We start from the raw sequence: 19,227 nt of genomic DNA, 5'->3' as shown, positions 1-19,227 counted from the left end.
GGTTCCATTTTTTTGGTACCAGCATTGAAGAGCTCAGATGACATGCACCAAGCGAAGGCCAAGAAGCATTAGCTTTGGTCTCTGTGATACTGGGAGCAAGGAAATTCTGGTTGCTGCCTTGAATTCCTCAGAGCATTCTTGTAGAGAGGACAGTTCATCCCCATATCATTCACAGGAATTGCATCAGACTCCAAGAGTCTAGATATTAGCCACCAATTTTTTCCTCAAGTGACCCAGGACATGACTTCTCCTCCTCTTTCCCAGGTAGTCTTAGCATTGTTAGTTTTTGTGGAGTAACTGGACTGAAGGAACCAGAAAGCATTGAAGTGAAAGATAGTGGGCATTGGTATCTTTACAGACTGCTGTACGCTCTCTGAGCACATGGCAGAGGAGCCCTGATGCCATTTGCAGAGGAGAACTGACATCAGGTGCTATCACACTGATGTTACTTTCCAGTACATTGGCCAAGAAAGCTTCTTTGAGACATTGAAGTTCACTGAGCCTCATTGAGGTCTTGGATGCAAGCTCAGTCCAACCTACCATTATGGCACAGACTTATATTCTTGGGTACAGTTATTATCTGGGAAATTCTCTGATCAAGAGGGGTCATTATGTCTCTCCATGGGCCCTCTTCCACAGGAAAAGTATCCTCCATGGTTTTTATGGAGAGAATGACAGATGCAATTCTATTTTATTTGCAGAAGAAGGAGGAGGAGGAGTTCAGGGTCAAAATGCTTGACATCTTCCAGTTTATGAATTCCCCCATCCCTCTACCCAAGGATGTTGTGGCAGACCCTGTCCACAAGAGCCTTCAGGAGAGACAGATGTGAATGTGGTAGAAGCCCCGCCTCCTCTGACTCCAGTAAATAAGAAGGCAGTTGCAATATATTGTCTAGAAGGTCCTGGATTTGAGAAGCAACAGCTGCCTCAGTTGGCTGTGGTCTAATTAGGTCTTAGGAAGGGGCTATGCTCAATGCCCATATAGTTTCCTACCATTTCTTTGAGCCAATACATGTAAAACATCCTAAAACACTGAAGGGGTTATTGCAGTATCTACCTCATGAGCAGTGTGATGCCCTGGAGTCACTGATGGACAAGGGCATGGAGTGTGGGAAGCATATAGTCTGTCTGACCCTTGATGTTTTGGCGACTGCATGGAGAGTCTCTGCAATGGATACTGTTGCCTATAGACTTGCATGACTGTGGGCCTTGGACTTCAGATAAAAGGTCCAGGACAGGCTCGCTACTGTGCAGAATCTCTTTGGAGATAAGAACAAGGAAGCAGAGTCTCAAATGAAAGACCACTGTGCTATGTTTCAGGCTTGTCCTTATCTAAGTGGAATTAGAATGGGGCACCAAGGTTGCTTTTCTACCTGCCAAGGAGATGTTAGTCCAGAACATATACAGATTATATCTATTAGAAAACCTTCCATCAAGAAGCTCTTGGTCTGTTTTTCAACATCAAGAGCTTTTATTTATTTAAAAAGATTTCTTTTCTCTACTTTGTGTTCAGAGTGGATTACATGCATGTATGTACACAATTAAAAAAAACAAACAAGCGCAATAAAACAGAAAAAAAAAAACACACAACATAGCTGTGCCAAGGCGAAATGGTGAGCAGGGTCCTGATCAGCTTATTTATTTAAAATTCTTGTATTCTGCAACTTCCAGATGGATAGAGTTCAGTGTAGATAACATAAGAACAGTCATAAAACCAATCTAAAACACAAAATCACATATTTTGCACTAAATTGACCATACAACATAAAATCAAATCAGCCATCATCCTAACCATGATTAAATCGGTTGCTTCCCTGAGATGCACTGGTAAAGCATTTCACAGTGCCAGAGTGGCAAACGAAAATCTCTAGTTCTAGTTTGTTGTAGTTTGTTTTCTCAACTGGGGGGGGGGCATTTGGAGTGGTCTTTGACATGCTGGGCATAGTGGATAGGCCAGGGTAAACTACTTAATTTTATTTCTTACCATATAGGGATGTTCTACATTTAAGAGCTTATGTATTATAACTAGTAGTTTAAATTTAGATTGGCACTTAACTGGAAGCTAGTGCTGGTTTTAATATGATCACTTCTTGATAGACCCATGATGTACTTCAAAGGCCTGAATTCATAAATGTGTCTTAAGAGCTTTTTTTGAAAGCATATGGTACTCAGTGATTCAGGGAGTTCCATATATGCGGATCGGAAACAGAGAAGGCTCTGTCTCTAGTTATTAATAGGAGTGTCAGCTTAGAGCGGTGGAACTTCAAGAAGCATTTTATTAGCTGAGCGCAGAGCTCTTGGAGGTCTGTATAGCTGCAGGATTGAGAGGAGCCCAATCAAGATATTGTTTAATAATTTTCAGCCTGATTTTAAATGGCTGGCGCGTTCCTAAATAAATAACCCAAAAAAACAGGGGTTGCTTGTGTGGCCGGGCCTTATGCGCGTATTTTAAAAGGCGCGCACAAGAGCTGGGCTGAAAAAAGTGGCGGACTGGGGGAGGGGCGGGGATGGAGGCGCTGGTACAGCAGCCATTTGTCACTGTGCCAAGGAAGTGCGCACCGGCAGTCTGTCGGTGCGCGCAAGTTACTTATGCTCCGGAGGAGGAGCAACTTAAAAAAACGAAAAAAAAAATCCTGAAGGTATGTAGCATTTAGGGGGTGGAGAGGGAAGGGTAGGTGGCAGGTAACTGGGGAAGGCCGCGATGCGATCCGCGCGAAACTTGCAAATTTCTATGCCGCCCTGGTTTTTATATCGTGCGTGCCAGCACGCGTATGTTATAAAATTGCGCATCCATGTGCGCGAGCACGTATGTTTTTAAAATCTACACTAATGTACTGACAACCAATGAAGTGAGTGATATTATGCAATTTAGCATCAGACGATATCCCTGATGCTAAACTTTAAACTATTTGTATCACCTTGATGGAATAAGCTGGCAAGCCTATGTACAATGAATTGCAATAATCTAAGCCATTGAGAATCAAAGATTATAGGACAAAAAGAACTCTTTCATTCTTAAAGGCCAATGCAGTCAAACCCATTCCACCAAGGAATAAATGGCAGGAGTTTTATTCCAAGTACTTTCTGATCCAAATAAACAGGGGGTTCCATCCCATTCTATTCATAAGGACTTTGAAGGAAAAATTCCAGATTTCCCTTGGCATCTTAATCCCTTTCCTTATAAAAGAGGAATGACTAGACTGATTAGATCTAAAGGATGCTTACATCCACATAGAAATATTCCCAGGTTATAGGAAATATCTCTGATTTGTAGCCTGAAGATACAGTTTCCAATATCATGGTCTGCCCTTTGGCCTAATGACAGCACCATGCATGTTCACGAAATGTCTTGCTGTGGTAGCTGTGCGTCTTTGTACTTTGGGGGTACGTGTATTCCCCTGCCTGGATGATTGGCTGGAGGAAAACATTTTAAGGAGGTGATGCAAAATGAATGTGTAAAATTGGGGTTCATTGTTAATTTCCCCAAGTCCCATCTGAGCCCATCATCTCAATTGGAATTTACAGGAGCTGCTAGATGCAGCTCAGGCAAAAAAAGCCTTTCTTTCACAGGAGAGAATCATGCTGCTGATGTCCACAGTGGAGGGAGATACAAATGAGTCAGCAGATATTGGCATGGAACATGTTGAGGATTTCGGCCCTCGTGGCATAAATAGTACACGTTGTTGCCCTAGCATGTCTTCATATGAAATGGGCCCAATGGACCTTAAGGACACAGTGGCCTTGGGCCATTCACGATCTACAAGACAGCATCTGCTTTGTCCATAAACTCATGGACTTTGTCCTGCCAGCTGATTAAATTAAATATGGACAAAAGAATCTCTTTCCAAACTCCTCCAATGCAAATTGTCCTAACCATGGATCCATCCAACCTGGGCTGGGAAGCTCAAGTAGAGGGAATTCACACCCAGGGTTTTTGGTTTACTCAGGGAAAACCTAATTGGATAAAACTTCCTAGAGCTAAGGGCAATACAATATACTCTAAGGGCTTTCAGGCATCTGTTGGCCAATAAAATTGCTCTCATTTAGACAGACAATCAGCTAGTGAAGCAGGGAGAAATAGGCTGATGTCTTCTATGGTGGGAATTTGTCCATGTGTGGAACAGCCATGTTTTAAGAGTGGTCCTGATGAGTGTCACATACCTGGGAGACAGACTGAATTGGATCCTGAGTTATCACAAATGGTCCTTATACAAGGGAGTAGCAAACATATATTAACAGCTGTGGTAGATATCCTCTGGACAGAAAGGGACCCAAGGTAGGCTGGTCTCAGATTCCTTCATTCTAAATTGGGTTGAGAGGTTTTTGTATACTTATTCTTAGATTCCTGCGGTGGCAAGGACCCAGCCAAAACTCAGAGGGGGGATCATGGTTCTCCTAGCCTTCTCTGGACCTAGACAGATTTGGCTTCCATTCCTATGGGAGATGCCAATCAGAAATCCGAGCAGGTTGGGGAATTCCCCATCTCTTATCCTTCACAATTGGGAAAGGGTACATAATCTCAAGATAAAGTGTCTGGCAACACTGCTTTATACTAAGTTGTTGGGATTTTTTTTTTTTTTTTTTAGCAACAGAAGTGGTTTTGCTCACACATCCTCCCTAAGATAGTGTCAGACTTCCACCTTAGCCAGACAATTGTCCTGCCAACTTCTTTCCTTGGACCATGTATTAACAAGGGTAAAGCGCATGCACAATTTGAATTGCAAGAGAGCCTTGGCATCCTCTCTGGAGTGGCCTGAGCATATAGAAAGTCCACCTAACGTCTTGTTTCGTTTATCCCCCAACCAACTTGGAACTGCTGTTGCCGAGTGCAATCTTTGTTTGGTTAGCAGATTACATCTCTTCCTGTTATGCTCAGACAGGTCTGAATCTGGTAGAGCATGTCAGAGCCATGGCAATGTTGGGTCTGCCAGAGATTGGCCTCCGTGGAAATTTGATGTAGAGTTCAGTCCACACATTCATGTCTCATCCTTTGGATAAGGACTCATGACAGAACAGTAGGTTTGGTTAGTCTGACCCAAAGAATCTATTTGAGGTGTAGAACCCAACTCTATTTTTATTTTTCTAGGTTGCCCTTATTAAAATAAAGGAAAAAGTAAGGACAATGGCTGTTGCCACCAAAAAATAGGTTTGCCTGTTGACAATACGGTTCCAGTTATTTTCCCTCCTTTTTTTTTTTTTTTATTGAGGCAGTCTGTAGCTAGGGATTCCCCACTGATGAGGACTTATCTTCCTTCTTGTTCTGGAGAAAGCAAAAGTTGCTTACTTGTATCGGGTATTCTCTGAGGACAGCAGAATGTAAGTCTTCACAAACGCTACCTGCCTTTCCCTCGGAGTTGGTTCTTCACATTTCAGGTTGATTGCTACAAAAGCTGAGGTGGCCCCACGTGATGTGTGTCGGGTTGCATATGCTCAGTCGAGAATGCCAACAGCTTCTAGAAACTTTGACATAAATGTTTCACACCAGGCTCCATCTGACAACACCCACTGGTGAGGACATACATTCTGCTGTCTCCGGAGAGCTGTTACAGGTAAACCACTTGTACTGTATACACCCCTTAATGTTTAAGAATAGTCTCCAGGACTAGGAGGAATATGTTAATAATTTTGAAAGATAGCCCTTTGTATAAAAGTTGGAAATTTTTTGCTATAGAATCCTAATATGTTTAACATATATATAATGTGTATATATGTAATATATATTTGTGTGTGTGTGTATATATATATCTACATATAGATATAAATGGCCTAGTTTCTGTCCACTAAAATAAATTCAGATATTTACGTGGAGTCATATTTTCCACAGATATTCTCCTTTTTTTAAGCAAATACTGAAAAGTTCCCAGGAAAAATAAAATAAAAACTGAAAATGAAGGTCTGTACACACAATTTTTGGGATTTTCATCTAACTTTTTTGCCCAGCTTCTTTCCCCCTCGTCTCCCTTTCCTCGTCCACTTTCTTCCCAGCATTTCCCCTCACTTAATGGCTTACCTCTTTCTTTCTATCAATATTCCTCCCCAGTCTGCTTTTCTTCTTCTCTCCTTTCAGTATTCCTTCTATCTCTCTCTCTCTCTAAAGCAGGGCATAGATCCCTATGTCTCCCTCCTCAGTGGCAGCTCTAGTGCTAGCTCTGGCGTGGCAACTCAGCAGCTTCCCTTCAGAAGTAACTTTGGTCTCAATTTCTGACAGCAGCTCATCCAGTATTCTAGGACAAGCAGGATGGTAGTCCTCACACATCTGTGATGACATTGGATGGAGCCCGGCATGGAAAACTTATGTCAAAGTTTCTAAAACTTTGACTAGGCACAATAAGCATGCCCTATACCACGCATTTATGCGGGGTCCCTCTTCAGTCTTTTCTTTCTGCAGAAATGTTGCCTCGCGGTGAAGTGAGCTCGTGGCTTTTCTTCAGAAAATTGCCTTGGAAAACTTTTCCACAGATTATTTCCGGGTTTTTCACATTTTTCTTCGCAGGTCCCTCTCTGGTTCCTTCTAGCCTCTTAGCCAGGTTTTTCGACGGTTTGTAAGTTTACTTTTGCCTTAGTTTTCCCCATAGCGGTGGTGCCTTGGTGCCAGGTGGTTTCGGTTGCCTGCCATCCTCGCATGTCGTTTTTTCCCCTCTGTCCATATCAACATGGCCTCGTCCGATTTCTGTCGAAGCCCCAGTGCCCGAAGACTGTCCATCATGGACCCGCACAATATGTGTATCCTCTGCTTGGGGGCATCACATGAGTTCTAGGTTTGTCACTTGTGTTACCAGATGACCCCAATGGGACGTCGTGCTCGACTCAACAAGATGAAGTTCTTCGGGTTGAGGAAGTCCAAGCCATCTGCATCGGCGGCATTGGCACCAAAGGACCTGGGAGCCGCACAGATTGACATTGAGCCCTCAACATTGGCAGGGCTGTTAGTTCTGTTGATGCAGCCGACAGGTAGGAGAGCCGGGGACTGGCTCATGTCTGTCTTTTTCAGATCAAGAGAGAGACCGGGCTGAGCAACGAGGGAAGCTGAGGAAGCATTGGCATCGGTCACCTTTGCTCGGTGCCAGGCTTAGGTCAGCACCGGTGCAAGCCGTGATGCCCCTGGAGCGATCCTGCGGTGAGCAGTGCCCATCCTCCATTGATACTAGGGGTCTGCGACAGTCTCCACTGGTCCTTGTGTCAGTCGCTGATCCGAGGAATATCTGGCCTCCTAGTCGGTTTTCACATTGGCAACTTTCGAGGAGGAGTTAGAGTGCAGGGTCCAGCTAGCGGTCGAGTTCCTCCTTAAGTATATCATGACTGTTGTTCATGTCAATCCTCTGAGTAGAAACCACTTTATGATCAACATCTTCTAAATAGAGCAGAAATAATATCTAAGTAATACACCCTAAATTTTTCCCCTTTTCCCTCCCAGATCCCCGTGCTCAAATAGACCATAAAGCATAGTTTTTGTAAAGAATTATGAATCATACAATAACTCAGCTCTCTCCCAAAAACAAGACCGAACCAAAAGGGAGTACTTCCCTCATACGTCCTTAGTTGGGGTTTACCTCATCCCGTCCCATGTGGGGCATGCATATCATGAAGTGATAAGGCCAACCCCAAGACCTTTAGTTTGCTCAAGTGACTGCCAAATAACATAAGGATCCCAAACCTTGTTAAAAGCAAGAATGGTTTTCTGTTTACACGCTGTGATTTTGCCCAATTTGTATAGAAGGGATACTTTCTTCTGTACTCAGATAAAGGAGGAACGTCAGGGGTACCCCAATATTTAGCTAATACACACCGTGCTGCAACAAAAATATAGTAATCCAAGTGTTTAGAGTGAGGTACTGTCATGGTGTCGGATACATTCAACAATACCTGACAAGCAGTATAGATCGTATCTAAATGACTCATCTCTGATAACCACTTAAACTCTGCCAAAACTGAATAAAGGGGTATATCCCTGATTTAGTCTGATATATTTTGTGTATATGCATAGGACTATAGTTCCAGCTGTATAACATCTTATAACAGTTTTCTTTTAATGAGGGTGCAATCAATCCTTTCCTCACAGGCTGTGGTTCTTTGTGAATAGGTGGCCCAATATAACCTCAGACCAATGGGTTCTGTCCATTGTCTGTCAAAGGTACCAGTTGAACTTATTGGGAGTCCCACCAAATTCTCCGTGCCCTTTTGGGGACCAATAGTGCATCAGGAGGTACTGTTAAAGGAGCTCTCCACCCTCTTTACAGCCAGAGCGGTCGAACCTGGCCTACCAAGGCAAAGAGGGCAGGGATTCTACTCCCGGTACTTCCTGATTCCAACAAAGGGACTCTGTCCCATCCTAGATCTGAGGGTCTTGCACAAGTTTCTCAAAAAAGAAAAGTTCAAGGTGGTTTCCCTGGGCACCCTGATTCTCCTCCTGCAAAAAGGGGACTGGCTATGCTCCCTTGTTTTAAAGAACGTGTACACTCACATCGAGATCTTTCGAAGTCACAGGAAGTATCTCAGATTTGTGGTGGGAAAGTAGCACTTCCATTACAGAGTGTTGCCATTCAGGCTAGCATCAGCCCAATGTATCTTCACAAAATGCCTGGCTGTAGTGGGAGTGCATGTTTTCCCTTACCTAGATGATTGGCTGATCAAGAGCGCCTCTCAGGCAGGGGGCAGATCAGTCCATGTGCTTGACCATCCGGGTATTGGAGTAACTAGGGTTTGTCATCAACTACCCAAACTCCCCATCTCAGCCAGTCACCTCGATTGGATTTCATAGGAGCACTGTTATACATGGCTCAGGAAAAAGCCTTCCTGCCACGCTCCGGAGCGGTCACCTTGGCGTCCATAGTAGCGGTGATTCAACAGAGCCAGTAGGTATTAGCTCGGCATATGTTGAGGCTGTTGGGCCACATGGCAAGCAACCATTCATGTTACTCCCTTGGCATGCTTTCACAAGCGCAGAGCCCAGAGGTCCTGAAGTCAGTGGCACCAGGCCACTCAGAACCTCCAGGCCCACATCCGAATCTCTCGGTCTTTCCGGGACTCTTTGTCCTGGTGGTGAGTTCTCTCAAATTTAGACTGGGGAATATTTTTCCAAACTCTCCCTACACATATTGTCCTAAACACGGATGCGTCCACCTTGGGGTGGGGAGCTCCTATAGAGGGGCTCCGCACCCAGGGTTTATAGACCGCCTAAGGAAGTACCATGTAAGATCAACTTCCTGGAGCTTGGGGCGATCAAGTATGCTCTGTGGGCTTTCAGAGATTAGCTGTCCAACAAAATCGTCCAGATCCAAACAGACAACCAAGTAGCAATGTGGTATGCCAACAAGCATGGAGGCACAGGATTTTACCTCCTGTGTCAGGAAGAGATCCAGATCTGGTCCTGGGCCCTATCCCACAGGATGGTACTCGGGGCCATGTATCTGGCCATAATGGAGAAAATGATAGTGGATAGATTGATTCAGACCTTCAGAACCCGTGAGTGGTTGCTGGACCAGGATGAGTGAATTGGATCTTCCACCTCTGGGGAAGCCCAAACGTGGATTTGTTTGCACCCCCCCTGCAACAGGAAGGTGACTCAGTTCTGCTCCCTGTACAGGTCAGATGACAAACCAGCCATTGCTCACCATTGGGGCAAGTGTCTTCAGTAAGCATATTCTCAGATTCCTCTGGAGACGAAGACTCTTCTGGAGCTTCAAGAGGACTGAGGGACTATGATCCTCGTAGCCCCTCATTGGCTGAGACAGAAATGGTTTCCACTCCTTCAGGAGTTGTTTATCCGGAGACAGATCAATCTGGGGACTTCCCCAGATCTCATCATGCAAGATTAGGGCAGACTGTGGCATCCCAACCTCCAGGCCCTGTCGCTCACAGCCTGGATGTTTATAGGCTGATTCTGCAGCTGCTTGATCTTTCAGAAGATGTGTCTCAGGTCCTAGTGGCTTCTAGAAAGCCTTCCACTACAAAGTCCTTTGGACTGAAGTGAAGGAGGTTTTCCGTGTGGTGTGAGCAGAAGGCCCTAGATCCATTCTCCTGCCTCACACAAAACCTGCTTGATTTACCTTCTACACCTGTCACAGGCTGACTTGAAAACCAACTCTTTTAGTTCATCTAAGTGCAATTGACTCATACCACCAAGGTGTAGATGGTAAGCCCATCTCTGTATAGCCTATAATTGTATGCTTCATGCGGGGCCTTCTTCAATTGAAGCCTCCCCTAAGGCCTCCCACAGTGTCATGGGATCTCAACATAGTGCTGGCTCAGCTGATGAAAGCTCCCTTTTGAGCTGTTGCACACCTGTGACCTGAAGTACCTGACCTGGAAGGCCTTAGTGACTTATCCACCTCATACTGCCTAAGGTGGTAACGGATTTCCATCCATCTCATACTGCCTAAGGTGGTAACGGATTTCCATCTTAACCAGTCAATCGTCCGGCCAACTTTGGTTTCCCAGGCCCCACTCACACCAAGGCGAATGAGCACCACACAGTCTGGATTGCAAAAGAGCCTTAGCCTTCTATCTGGAGCAGACAGAAGCCCCATAGACAGTCTACCCAACTTTTTATTTCTTTTGACAGGAATAGGTTAAGAGTTGCCATTGCCAAACGAATACTATTCATTTGGCTAGCAGATTGCATCTCCTTTTGCTATGCCCAGGCGGGAGTGTATCTTGAAGGTCAAGTCAAGGCTCATTCTGTCAGAGCCATGGCAACATTGGTGGCCCACTTAAGAGCAGGTCTGTGGAGGAGATCTGTAAGGCTGCGACATGGCGTTCTCCCCCCACACATTCACATCCCATTACTGTCTGGATAAGGATAGTCGACATGATAGGTTCGGCCAGTCTGTCCTCTGGAATCTCTTCAAGGTATAGAACCCAACTCTTCCTGCCTAGGGCCCATTGATTGTGTTCAGCTGTCTTCCCCTCTGTTACAATAGCATTGAGGTTGTTGTGCCTTTTGGCATCTGGTTGGTGCCTGTTGGTCTCCTTTTGTATTGGGGAGCAGCCTTTAGCTAGGGATTCACCCATGTGTGAGGACTAACATCCTGCTTGTCCTAGGAGAAAGCAGAGTTGCTTACCTTTAACAGATGTTCTCCTAGGACAGTAGGATGCTAGTCCTCACGAAACCTGCCTGCCACCCTTCAGAGTTGGGTTTCTCCTATTTTTTGTTTTAAATTTTTCATGATTCTATGTTATGAGATGGAAGAGGGAACCTGCATGGATGCATAGAATAGGGCAAATTGGGCATTCTCAGTGTGCCTAGTCAAAGTTTTAGAAACTTTGACATATTTCCGTGCCAGACTCCATCTGATGATGTCACCCATGTGTGATGATTAAAATCCTGCTGTCCTTGGAGAACACCTGTTACAGGTAAGCAACTCTGCTTTCCTCCTCCACTGGTGACTTCCTCTTGCAATGCAGACGTGATTATGGCTGCTGAATGCATGTGTTATTACTCCTATCCTTTTTTTGCTGCATGTTTAGTCTGTTCCATTCCTGTGCATGCCCCACTGTCTTCTGGAGGAGAAGATGCTGGAAAAGATTGCGGGCCAGCAGCTATGTATTTGAAATTAGGGTGACAATCAGTTTAAACTGATTTTTCACCTTTCTTAAAGCCTGAACATTTATTGGTGAAAATCAGTTTAAGTTGTTAATAAAGGACCCTAAATATGAGAGGTTTAGAGAGAATGAATAAATGTGCCCTGTTTTTCATTCTTCTGAACATAGATTCTTCCTTCTAACATTAAATCACATTTCTATCCCAACACTATAGTTAAGCAGATGTTCCTTATTTACATCATCATTCTGCCTTCTGGATAACTATCCTTTGTCATTTGACTTCTTAGAAACTGAAACCAGTAGATTATGAATACCGGGAGAACATTCACTGGTCCAATCTTGAGTACCTGGCTACTGGCTCTTATGGAGAAGTCTACCGAGTGCAGGACAAGAAGACACAATTCCAGTGTGCTGCAAAAAAGGTGAAGGGGCAAACTTGTAACTTAGGTAGCCCCTGAAAGGGGAGAAGGAGGAAGCTTTGTCATTCTTAGTTCATTGTTCAGTGTGCACTGGCCTCATGAAGGGAGTGTAACTTTCAAATAATTACAAAGGTGCTATCCTGGACTTTCAACTTTTGTGTTGGCCTTTATTTCACTTTTTGGAAGATCTGTAGACATGAGAGCCCTAGGTGATTCTTTGCCTTTTTTTCCCCCTTTAGTTGTATTGTGGTAGTTTCCGTCCCGAGGAGGTAACAACATGCATTGGATTAACATCACCACGAGTGGTTCCGGTATATGGCGCAGTGAGGCAAGGTCCTTGGATCATGATCTTCATGAAGCTAATAGAGGGTGAGGGAAGCTACATGGAAGGTAGACTCTTGGAGGGGAGGAAGGGAGGGTAGAAAGAAGGTTAAAGATTAACCATGCATCACTTCTAGTATGGATCAAAGGGAATTCTGGTGGTTATCTGGAAGAAAGGACATTCTTGGAGTAAACAGTGAACATTTCCCTCCTAGTGTGCAAGAGAGATCTTGAAAACTAACAAGTTTTTGTTTTCTAATGATTATTCAAAAGTACAAAATTAATCTATAGATTTTGAATCCTTATCTTTAGGTGGCTCATTGGACCAATTGATTAAAGAGAGTGGTTGTCTCCCTGAGGACAAGGCATTATATTACCTGGATCAGGTACTAGAGGGACTGGAATATCTCCACGCTCGCAGCATCCTACATGGAGATGTAAAAGGTACAATTTCAAGATATGGTAGCAGATATATTTCCTCAAACATGTGAGAGTACACACTCTAAACAGGGACCCTGGCATAGAGATGCACATGCTTTGGATGTTATCCTCAGAGATCTAGGGCCAGGAATCTCTTCTGGATTGCTAAATTAGTGGATGTTAATATATTTTTCATGATTTGATTCTCTTTGAAAGAATTATTTATGAGCTGAGGACAAAGAAACAGTACATTGAATAGAAGGGATCCAGCCTATTTAATATTTTGATACAGAGATGGTACTTCCTTTTTCTGTTTTGCTCAGTCCCTGAACATTACGCTGTATATGCTGCAGCCTGATTTTTCTCTTGCCATTTCTGTACCTCGGCCTGTCCTGTTCAGTTCTCTAAGAGGAAGCATGGGATGCAGTGATGTAAGACTTTTCTTCAGTTTCCTCTTTACTCAGAAACAGTTTGGTAGTAGTGGGTTAAGTTCAAAGGGTTTTCCTCTGCTGTACTTGGTACATAGCAAGGTACTCCCAGCTCCTGTGGGTAATGATTTAGTCTGTACCTTACTACTCTAACTCAACAAGTTTGCCTGTGGGAGTACCCATCCTACTTCAGAGTTTTCTCTGTAACCTCCTGTTTTAATATTTCAGAGGTACTGTCGTTTTGTTGCTGGCTCTAAAAATGTTACTCCTAACAGCAGGTGATTTTTGCAGGGCTGTTTAGAGGAAAAAGCCAAATCAGTCCAGACACATGGGTTATGCTCACCAACCAACAGATGGTGACAGTAACAGGTTTGCTGCTATTTCCCCATAAAGGCTCATGTGCTGACCTCAGCCTGCCAGTATTCTGTCTCCAAGAGGACATCCTGTGCAGTGAGCTGAAGCCTGGTTAGACCAGGCGAAGAAGGTTGCATTTTGGATTGGCTAGCTCCTGAGGTGAAAATCTTGTATTCTCTCCCTCAGTTAAGCACAGCTGTAGTCCAAGAGGCTTCCAAATTCTGGTCTGTAGTCTGCTTTCTTTCCCACTCACACCCCCTATTCTTTTTTTTTCCATTGACTTCTCCTTCCCCCCCCCCCCCCCCCCCCCCAAAAAAAAAAATTTAGCATAGGTATTTTTTTCTTGCTTCTACTTCTGTGCCTGTTTGGTTGCTAAATAAAGTTTTAAAAAAATAAAGCTGATGAGACGAAACTCCCGTTCACAACAGATCAGGTTCTCATGGTTCTCATCAGTCCTGGGGTGAGTAGAAGAGAGAATTTCTCTCCTGAGTCGGGAGTAATAGTGCAGGAAGGAGAACTATAGTGGCTTCTCTTGAGCGTGGAAAGAATACCGTGCTCTACACTGTATGTGGGACACACAGACAGGCAGGAGGAGGTGGTTCATTGTGCAGAACGTGGGGAGGAGAGAGTGGGCAACAAATGGAAATATCTGCCCAGGAGTGGGGGGCGGGGGAGGGGGCCACAATTGGTGGTGTCGGTGGGTCAGACTGTTCCAGCCATCAAGTTCACTGCTGCAGCAATAACAGCAGCTGTTTTTTGGAATCAGCAAGGAGTTGAATCAGACCCAGGACCTTTCCTCCTTGCTTTCCTGTGGTTCAGGAAACTGCAGCTATATCTCTGCTCCTTAAGAGTGTTTCCTCTTCTGTTTCAGAAGCTGTTCTTCCCTGTGCCTGGGGTTCAGTCTCTGCAAAATTTTTGAAGTGGTTTTCTGCATGAGACAGAATTCAGCTTCTGAGTCCTTCTCTCAGGTTTTAAATGCAGAGGGATCAGGGTGGAAGAAGAGTGATGATGAGGAAGGGAATGACTACCTTCAATTTACCCATTTGTGGCTGCTTCAGCCCTATTTGATGAGCGCACTCTACCTTGATTTTACCCGCCAGTGATTCAGCTGCAACTGACGTCGTCAGAGCAGACTTTCTAAGCAGGGAGAGTCTGGCTCCAGGAGAATGGGTGCTGTCGGCCAGAGCCTTTCAGCTGCTGGTAGATCGCTGGGGCCTCCCGCCTGCTGGCCTCATCTCACAATGCGAAGGTTTCCCGATTCTTCAGTCGCAGAAGAGATCAGCAGTCCCTGGGGATCGACGCCCTGGTTCAGACCTGGCTAGAAGAGGACTTATTATACGCCTTCCCTCTGTGACCACTGCTGGGCAAGGCCATTCTCAGGATTGAGCACCACAGGGGATTTGACCCAGTTGCCCGTGGTATGCAAACATGCGGAGACTTCTGGTGGAGACCCCCTGTGCCTCCCACCGCACAGGGACCTGCTCCAGCAAGGTCCGGTCCTTCATGAGGATCTGACTCTATTTTTGTCATACGGTGTGGCCTTTGAGAGGGTGCGCCTCATGAAACGGGATATTCGGCTGTAATTACCACCTTGCTCCGCGTGCGGAAGTTCTCTATGCCTTTAGCGTATGTGCGGGTCTGGGGAATATTTGAGGCCTGGTGCAAGGGATGCAGTGTTGTTCCTTGGATGGCCAAAATCCCTCTGATTCTGGAATTTTTATAGGATGGCTTGAATAAAGGGTTGTCCCTTAACTCCTTGAAGATCCAGGTAGCGGCGCTCTCCTGTTTCAGAGGCAAGGTGAACGGAACCCACCTGTCGGCACATCCGGTCATGGCCCATTTTCTAAAAGGGGTAAAGCACCTCTGGCCACCCCTACGGTGGCTGGTTCCCTTATAGAACCTTAATCTAGTATTGGAGTTCTTGGCAGGACCCTCCTTTCGGCTGCTGCGCAGTCTGTCCTTATGTCAACCCTGAAAACGGTGTTCCTGGTGGCGATATGCTTGGCTCGTTGCATCTCTGAACTACAGGCATTGTTGCGTAGGAACCATTCCTCCAGATGACCCCAGGAGCATTACAACTTTGTACCATTCTTTTTGCCCAAGGTAGTCTCGGAGGTTCATGTGAATCAGTCCATTTCGTTGCCATCCTTAGATAGGCACAAGGAAGAATACCGCCTCTTCCATTTAAATGTCAGGTTTTTGATGCAGAATCTGGAACTTTCAGAACTAGTGTGCAAGACAGATTGCTTGTTTGTTCTTCACGATGGAAGGAGAGAGGGCGAACCAGCTTTGCATAGCTCTCTGGATCAAGGAGCTGGTCACAGGAGCTTATGGAGAGGCAGGAAAGCCATTACCCTTTCAGGTTAAAGCTCATTCCACTAGGGCTCAGGCAGTATCCTGGGCAGAAGATAGACTGCTGTCTCCCTTTGACATCTGCCGAGCAGCAACGTGGTCCTCCTTGCACATTTTCTCCAGGTTCTGTCACCTAGACATTCAGGCCCTAGAGCAGAGCTTTCCAAACTTTTCATGTTGGTGACACACTTTTTAGACAAACATAATTTCGGGACACAGTAATTCAGTCTACTAGTAAACCAGAGGTTAAAGGTTAAACGAACGAAACATATTTTGACAATTTATGTATGTTTCCTTAAATATATACATAAATAAAATGTTTCACGACACAACCTATCTCATGAAAACCTTAAATTTATATTAAAAATATATATTCCAAGATTCATGTTATTGTTATAATTTATGAGAAACAATAATAAAACAAATTGTCTGTCCCCCACACACTCATCTCTCTCCTCCCCCCAGCACATGTCTGGCCCCCACACACTCATATCTCTCCCCCTCAAGCACATGTCTGTCCCCCCAGCACGTTTGCCCCCCCCACTCACTCATCTCTCTCCCCCCAGCACATGTCTGGCCCCCACACTCATGTACCTCGTCTTTTTGATTGTTGCCAGTTAAGTGCTTCACTCCCTTCCATGATCACCAGACACTGCTGCTTGCAGTCAGTACTCCTCATGGCCAGGCCTCATCGGCAGCAGCAGCAGCCAATGCAAGGATGGCTGGGCTCGTTCCACCCACCAAGCCCCCCCAAAAAACACGAATGACAGCAAAAATCACCCAATAATAAGCAACCCATAAACTGAAAAAAAAAAAAAAGTGAATCTCTAGAAAAAAAAAAGCTCAAACTCGCGTCAGAGTTGACCGGGCTTGCGCGACACACCTGCACACTGCAGGCGACACACTAACGTGTCCTGACACACAGTTTGGAAAGCTCTGCCCTAGAGGATGCAATCTTTGCGAGGGCGGTGCTAACCGGCCTGCGGGCAGCCTCCCACCCCAGTTGGTAGTAGCTTTTGAACATCCCATTGGTCCTGAGTCCATCTGGCTACATGCTAGGAAATGGAGAAATTACTTACCTGATAATTTATTTTTCCTTAGTGTAGACAGATGGACTCAGCAATCCGCCCATGGCTCCCCAAGAATGGTGTCAAGGAATTGTTTGTGAAGTGAATATTCCAAGAAGTTACGGGTAAGCAGTCGCCAATCCCTAGATCAGAGCATCTATAATCTTGCTGGGATTCAGCATTTGTTTGGTTGAGTACTATTACGGTTAGCCGTTTTATAATCATTATAATCAAGGTTTTTCAATAGTGTGTCCACAATATCTTTTGAAAAGAATACTGAAGGGCTGAGGTCCCTGCAGGGGTGTATTTAAGGTGATGTCAGTTTTGAAACCTGAGTCCATCTCCATCTGTTAGCAGGGAGCATATAATCCATTGGTCCTGAGTCCATCTGTCTACACTAAGGAAAACAAAATTATCAGGTCATTCCTTGTGGGTTGAGGTGGCAGCCTTGGAGAGTCTGAGGTATACTCCAGGGAAAAGGTCGTTGGCCTCACATCCGGATGGTGAGTTTTTTGAAAGAGGTCGAACATCTGCGACCGCCGGTGCATAAATTGGGTCCATGCCTTCCTCAACAGCTCCATTTTGAGCTGTTGAGGAAGGCATCATTAAAGGCTCTCATGCTGATGGTGGTATTTTTGGTGCCGATTTGTTCATTCAGAAGGATCTCAGAGCTGCAGACTTTGTCCTATAGGGAACTATCTCTGAAGATTTCGGACAAGGGGGTGTCTTTGCACACAGTACCTTCGTTCCTATCTTCGTTTCACCTGAATCAGACTGTGGAGCTTCTATCTTTCCAAATTGATCTGCTGTGTTGCCAGAGGCAAACGTCACAAACAGTTTTTGGTGGTCAGATCATTTGTTTGTATTGTTTGGAGGTGCCAGAAATGGATGCAAAGCCTCCAATGGCATGATAATGCGTTGGTTGAAGGACGCTATTGTTTTGGACTACGTTGGTAAGGGGAGAAGAATTCCAGAGGGGTTGCGTGTGCACTTTACTAGAGCTCAGGCAGAATCGTGGGCCGAATGTCGCCACAGGAGATTTGTAGAGTGGTGATGTGGTCTTCTCTTCATATTTTATCTTAACATTATCATTTAGATGTTTGTTTATTTATTTTTTTATTTATAATCTTTTTTTATACTGGTATTCGTAGAGGTACATCATGCCGGTTCACATTATAACAATAGTAGTGGAATTACATAATAACAGGGAATAAAGGGAAGGGGCAATATAGTAAAGCACAGAAGTACAGCTCAACTGCAAAACATCAAAGTTTCAAGCTTATAACTATAAGTAAATAACAAAAAAACAACATAGGTGACTGAAGGGATAAACATTTCAAAGTTATGACTGTAATAAGTACTGATGTATCCAACTAGATAACATTTCAAGGATTATGGCTGTAATAGGTAACAATGTGTTCCGCTAAAAGGGGGGTGTTCAGGCTCCAGGAGAGCCGACCTTTGGCGAAAGTGTGTTGAAAGGGGGTCTTTCACGGGCCTGCCCAGTGCAGGGGTGCTTTGGTATATTCCACTTGTCTGGAATGATCTGGGGTACGAACAGGAAAGGAAAATTGGTTCTTACCTTTTAGTTTTCGTTCCTGAAGTACCATAGATCATTCCAGAGACCCAGCCCCTTTAATGATCTCAAGACCATTACAGCAAATCCGTGTTGTGGCATGCTCACTGGGAAGAACTGTCAGAATGTATATATACAGAACCTAAAGAAGTTTGCCAGGTTGTGGTTAGCCCCTTGGGTTGATTTGTGGGTTTTTTGTTTTAGGGGGGTTCCAACTTTTGGGTTTGGCATTTGCCCTCATTTAGGGGTTTGTCGAGGAATTGTTACTCTGTAGTTGGCTTGGGTACAGGTCAATACTGAGGGACTACAGGTGGCACTCTTGGTTATGTAGCAGTGCCTGAAAAGCTTTTAGTTCTCTACCTCCATCTGCTGGTAGGGATGCAAAACCCACTTGTCTGGACTGATTTGTGGTACTTCAGGAATGAAAATTAGCAGGTCCAAACCAATTTTCCTTTTGGTCTTCTTTGTTTCACTCACAGCTGCCAACGTGCTTTTATCCAAAGACAGAAGCCAAGCATCCCTCTGCGATTTTGGCCATTCTGCACACTTGGATCCAAAAGACTCAGGAAGGTTACGTGCAGCAGGTAACCTAAAATTAGGACTCAGTCCTGCTGCGTTGAACACTTACTATTTGTTATCTTTGTTTTAAGCTTCATATAATCATGCTTGGATTTATTAGGTTGGATGGCAGTTGTAGGATTCACCCATTATGTGCTTGCAATCATATTTTAGTGTCCATTTGAATTGAC

General features: G+C 44.7%; 1 protein-coding gene across 1 annotated transcript in view; it reads left to right on the top strand.

Moving 5' to 3' along the window:
* MAP3K14 (mitogen-activated protein kinase kinase kinase 14) overlaps window positions 1–19,227 on the top strand; it is a 78,837-nt gene that overhangs the window by 25,846 nt on the left and 33,764 nt on the right. Inside the window, exons 6-9 of the mRNA XM_029573311.1 lie at window positions 11,829–11,963; window positions 12,200–12,329; window positions 12,594–12,725; window positions 18,958–19,062. Coding sequence (XP_029429171.1) covers window positions 11,829–11,963; window positions 12,200–12,329; window positions 12,594–12,725; window positions 18,958–19,062 — 502 coding nt within the window. The remainder of the gene's footprint in view (window positions 1–11,828; window positions 11,964–12,199; window positions 12,330–12,593; window positions 12,726–18,957; window positions 19,063–19,227) is intronic.

Source organism: Rhinatrema bivittatum, chromosome 12 (genome assembly GCF_901001135.1).
Source record: "Rhinatrema bivittatum chromosome 12, aRhiBiv1.1, whole genome shotgun sequence".
NCBI lineage: Eukaryota > Metazoa > Chordata > Amphibia > Gymnophiona > Rhinatrematidae > Rhinatrema > Rhinatrema bivittatum.
Note: the sequence above shows the minus strand (reverse complement) of the source record. Positions and strands in the feature narration are given on the sequence as shown.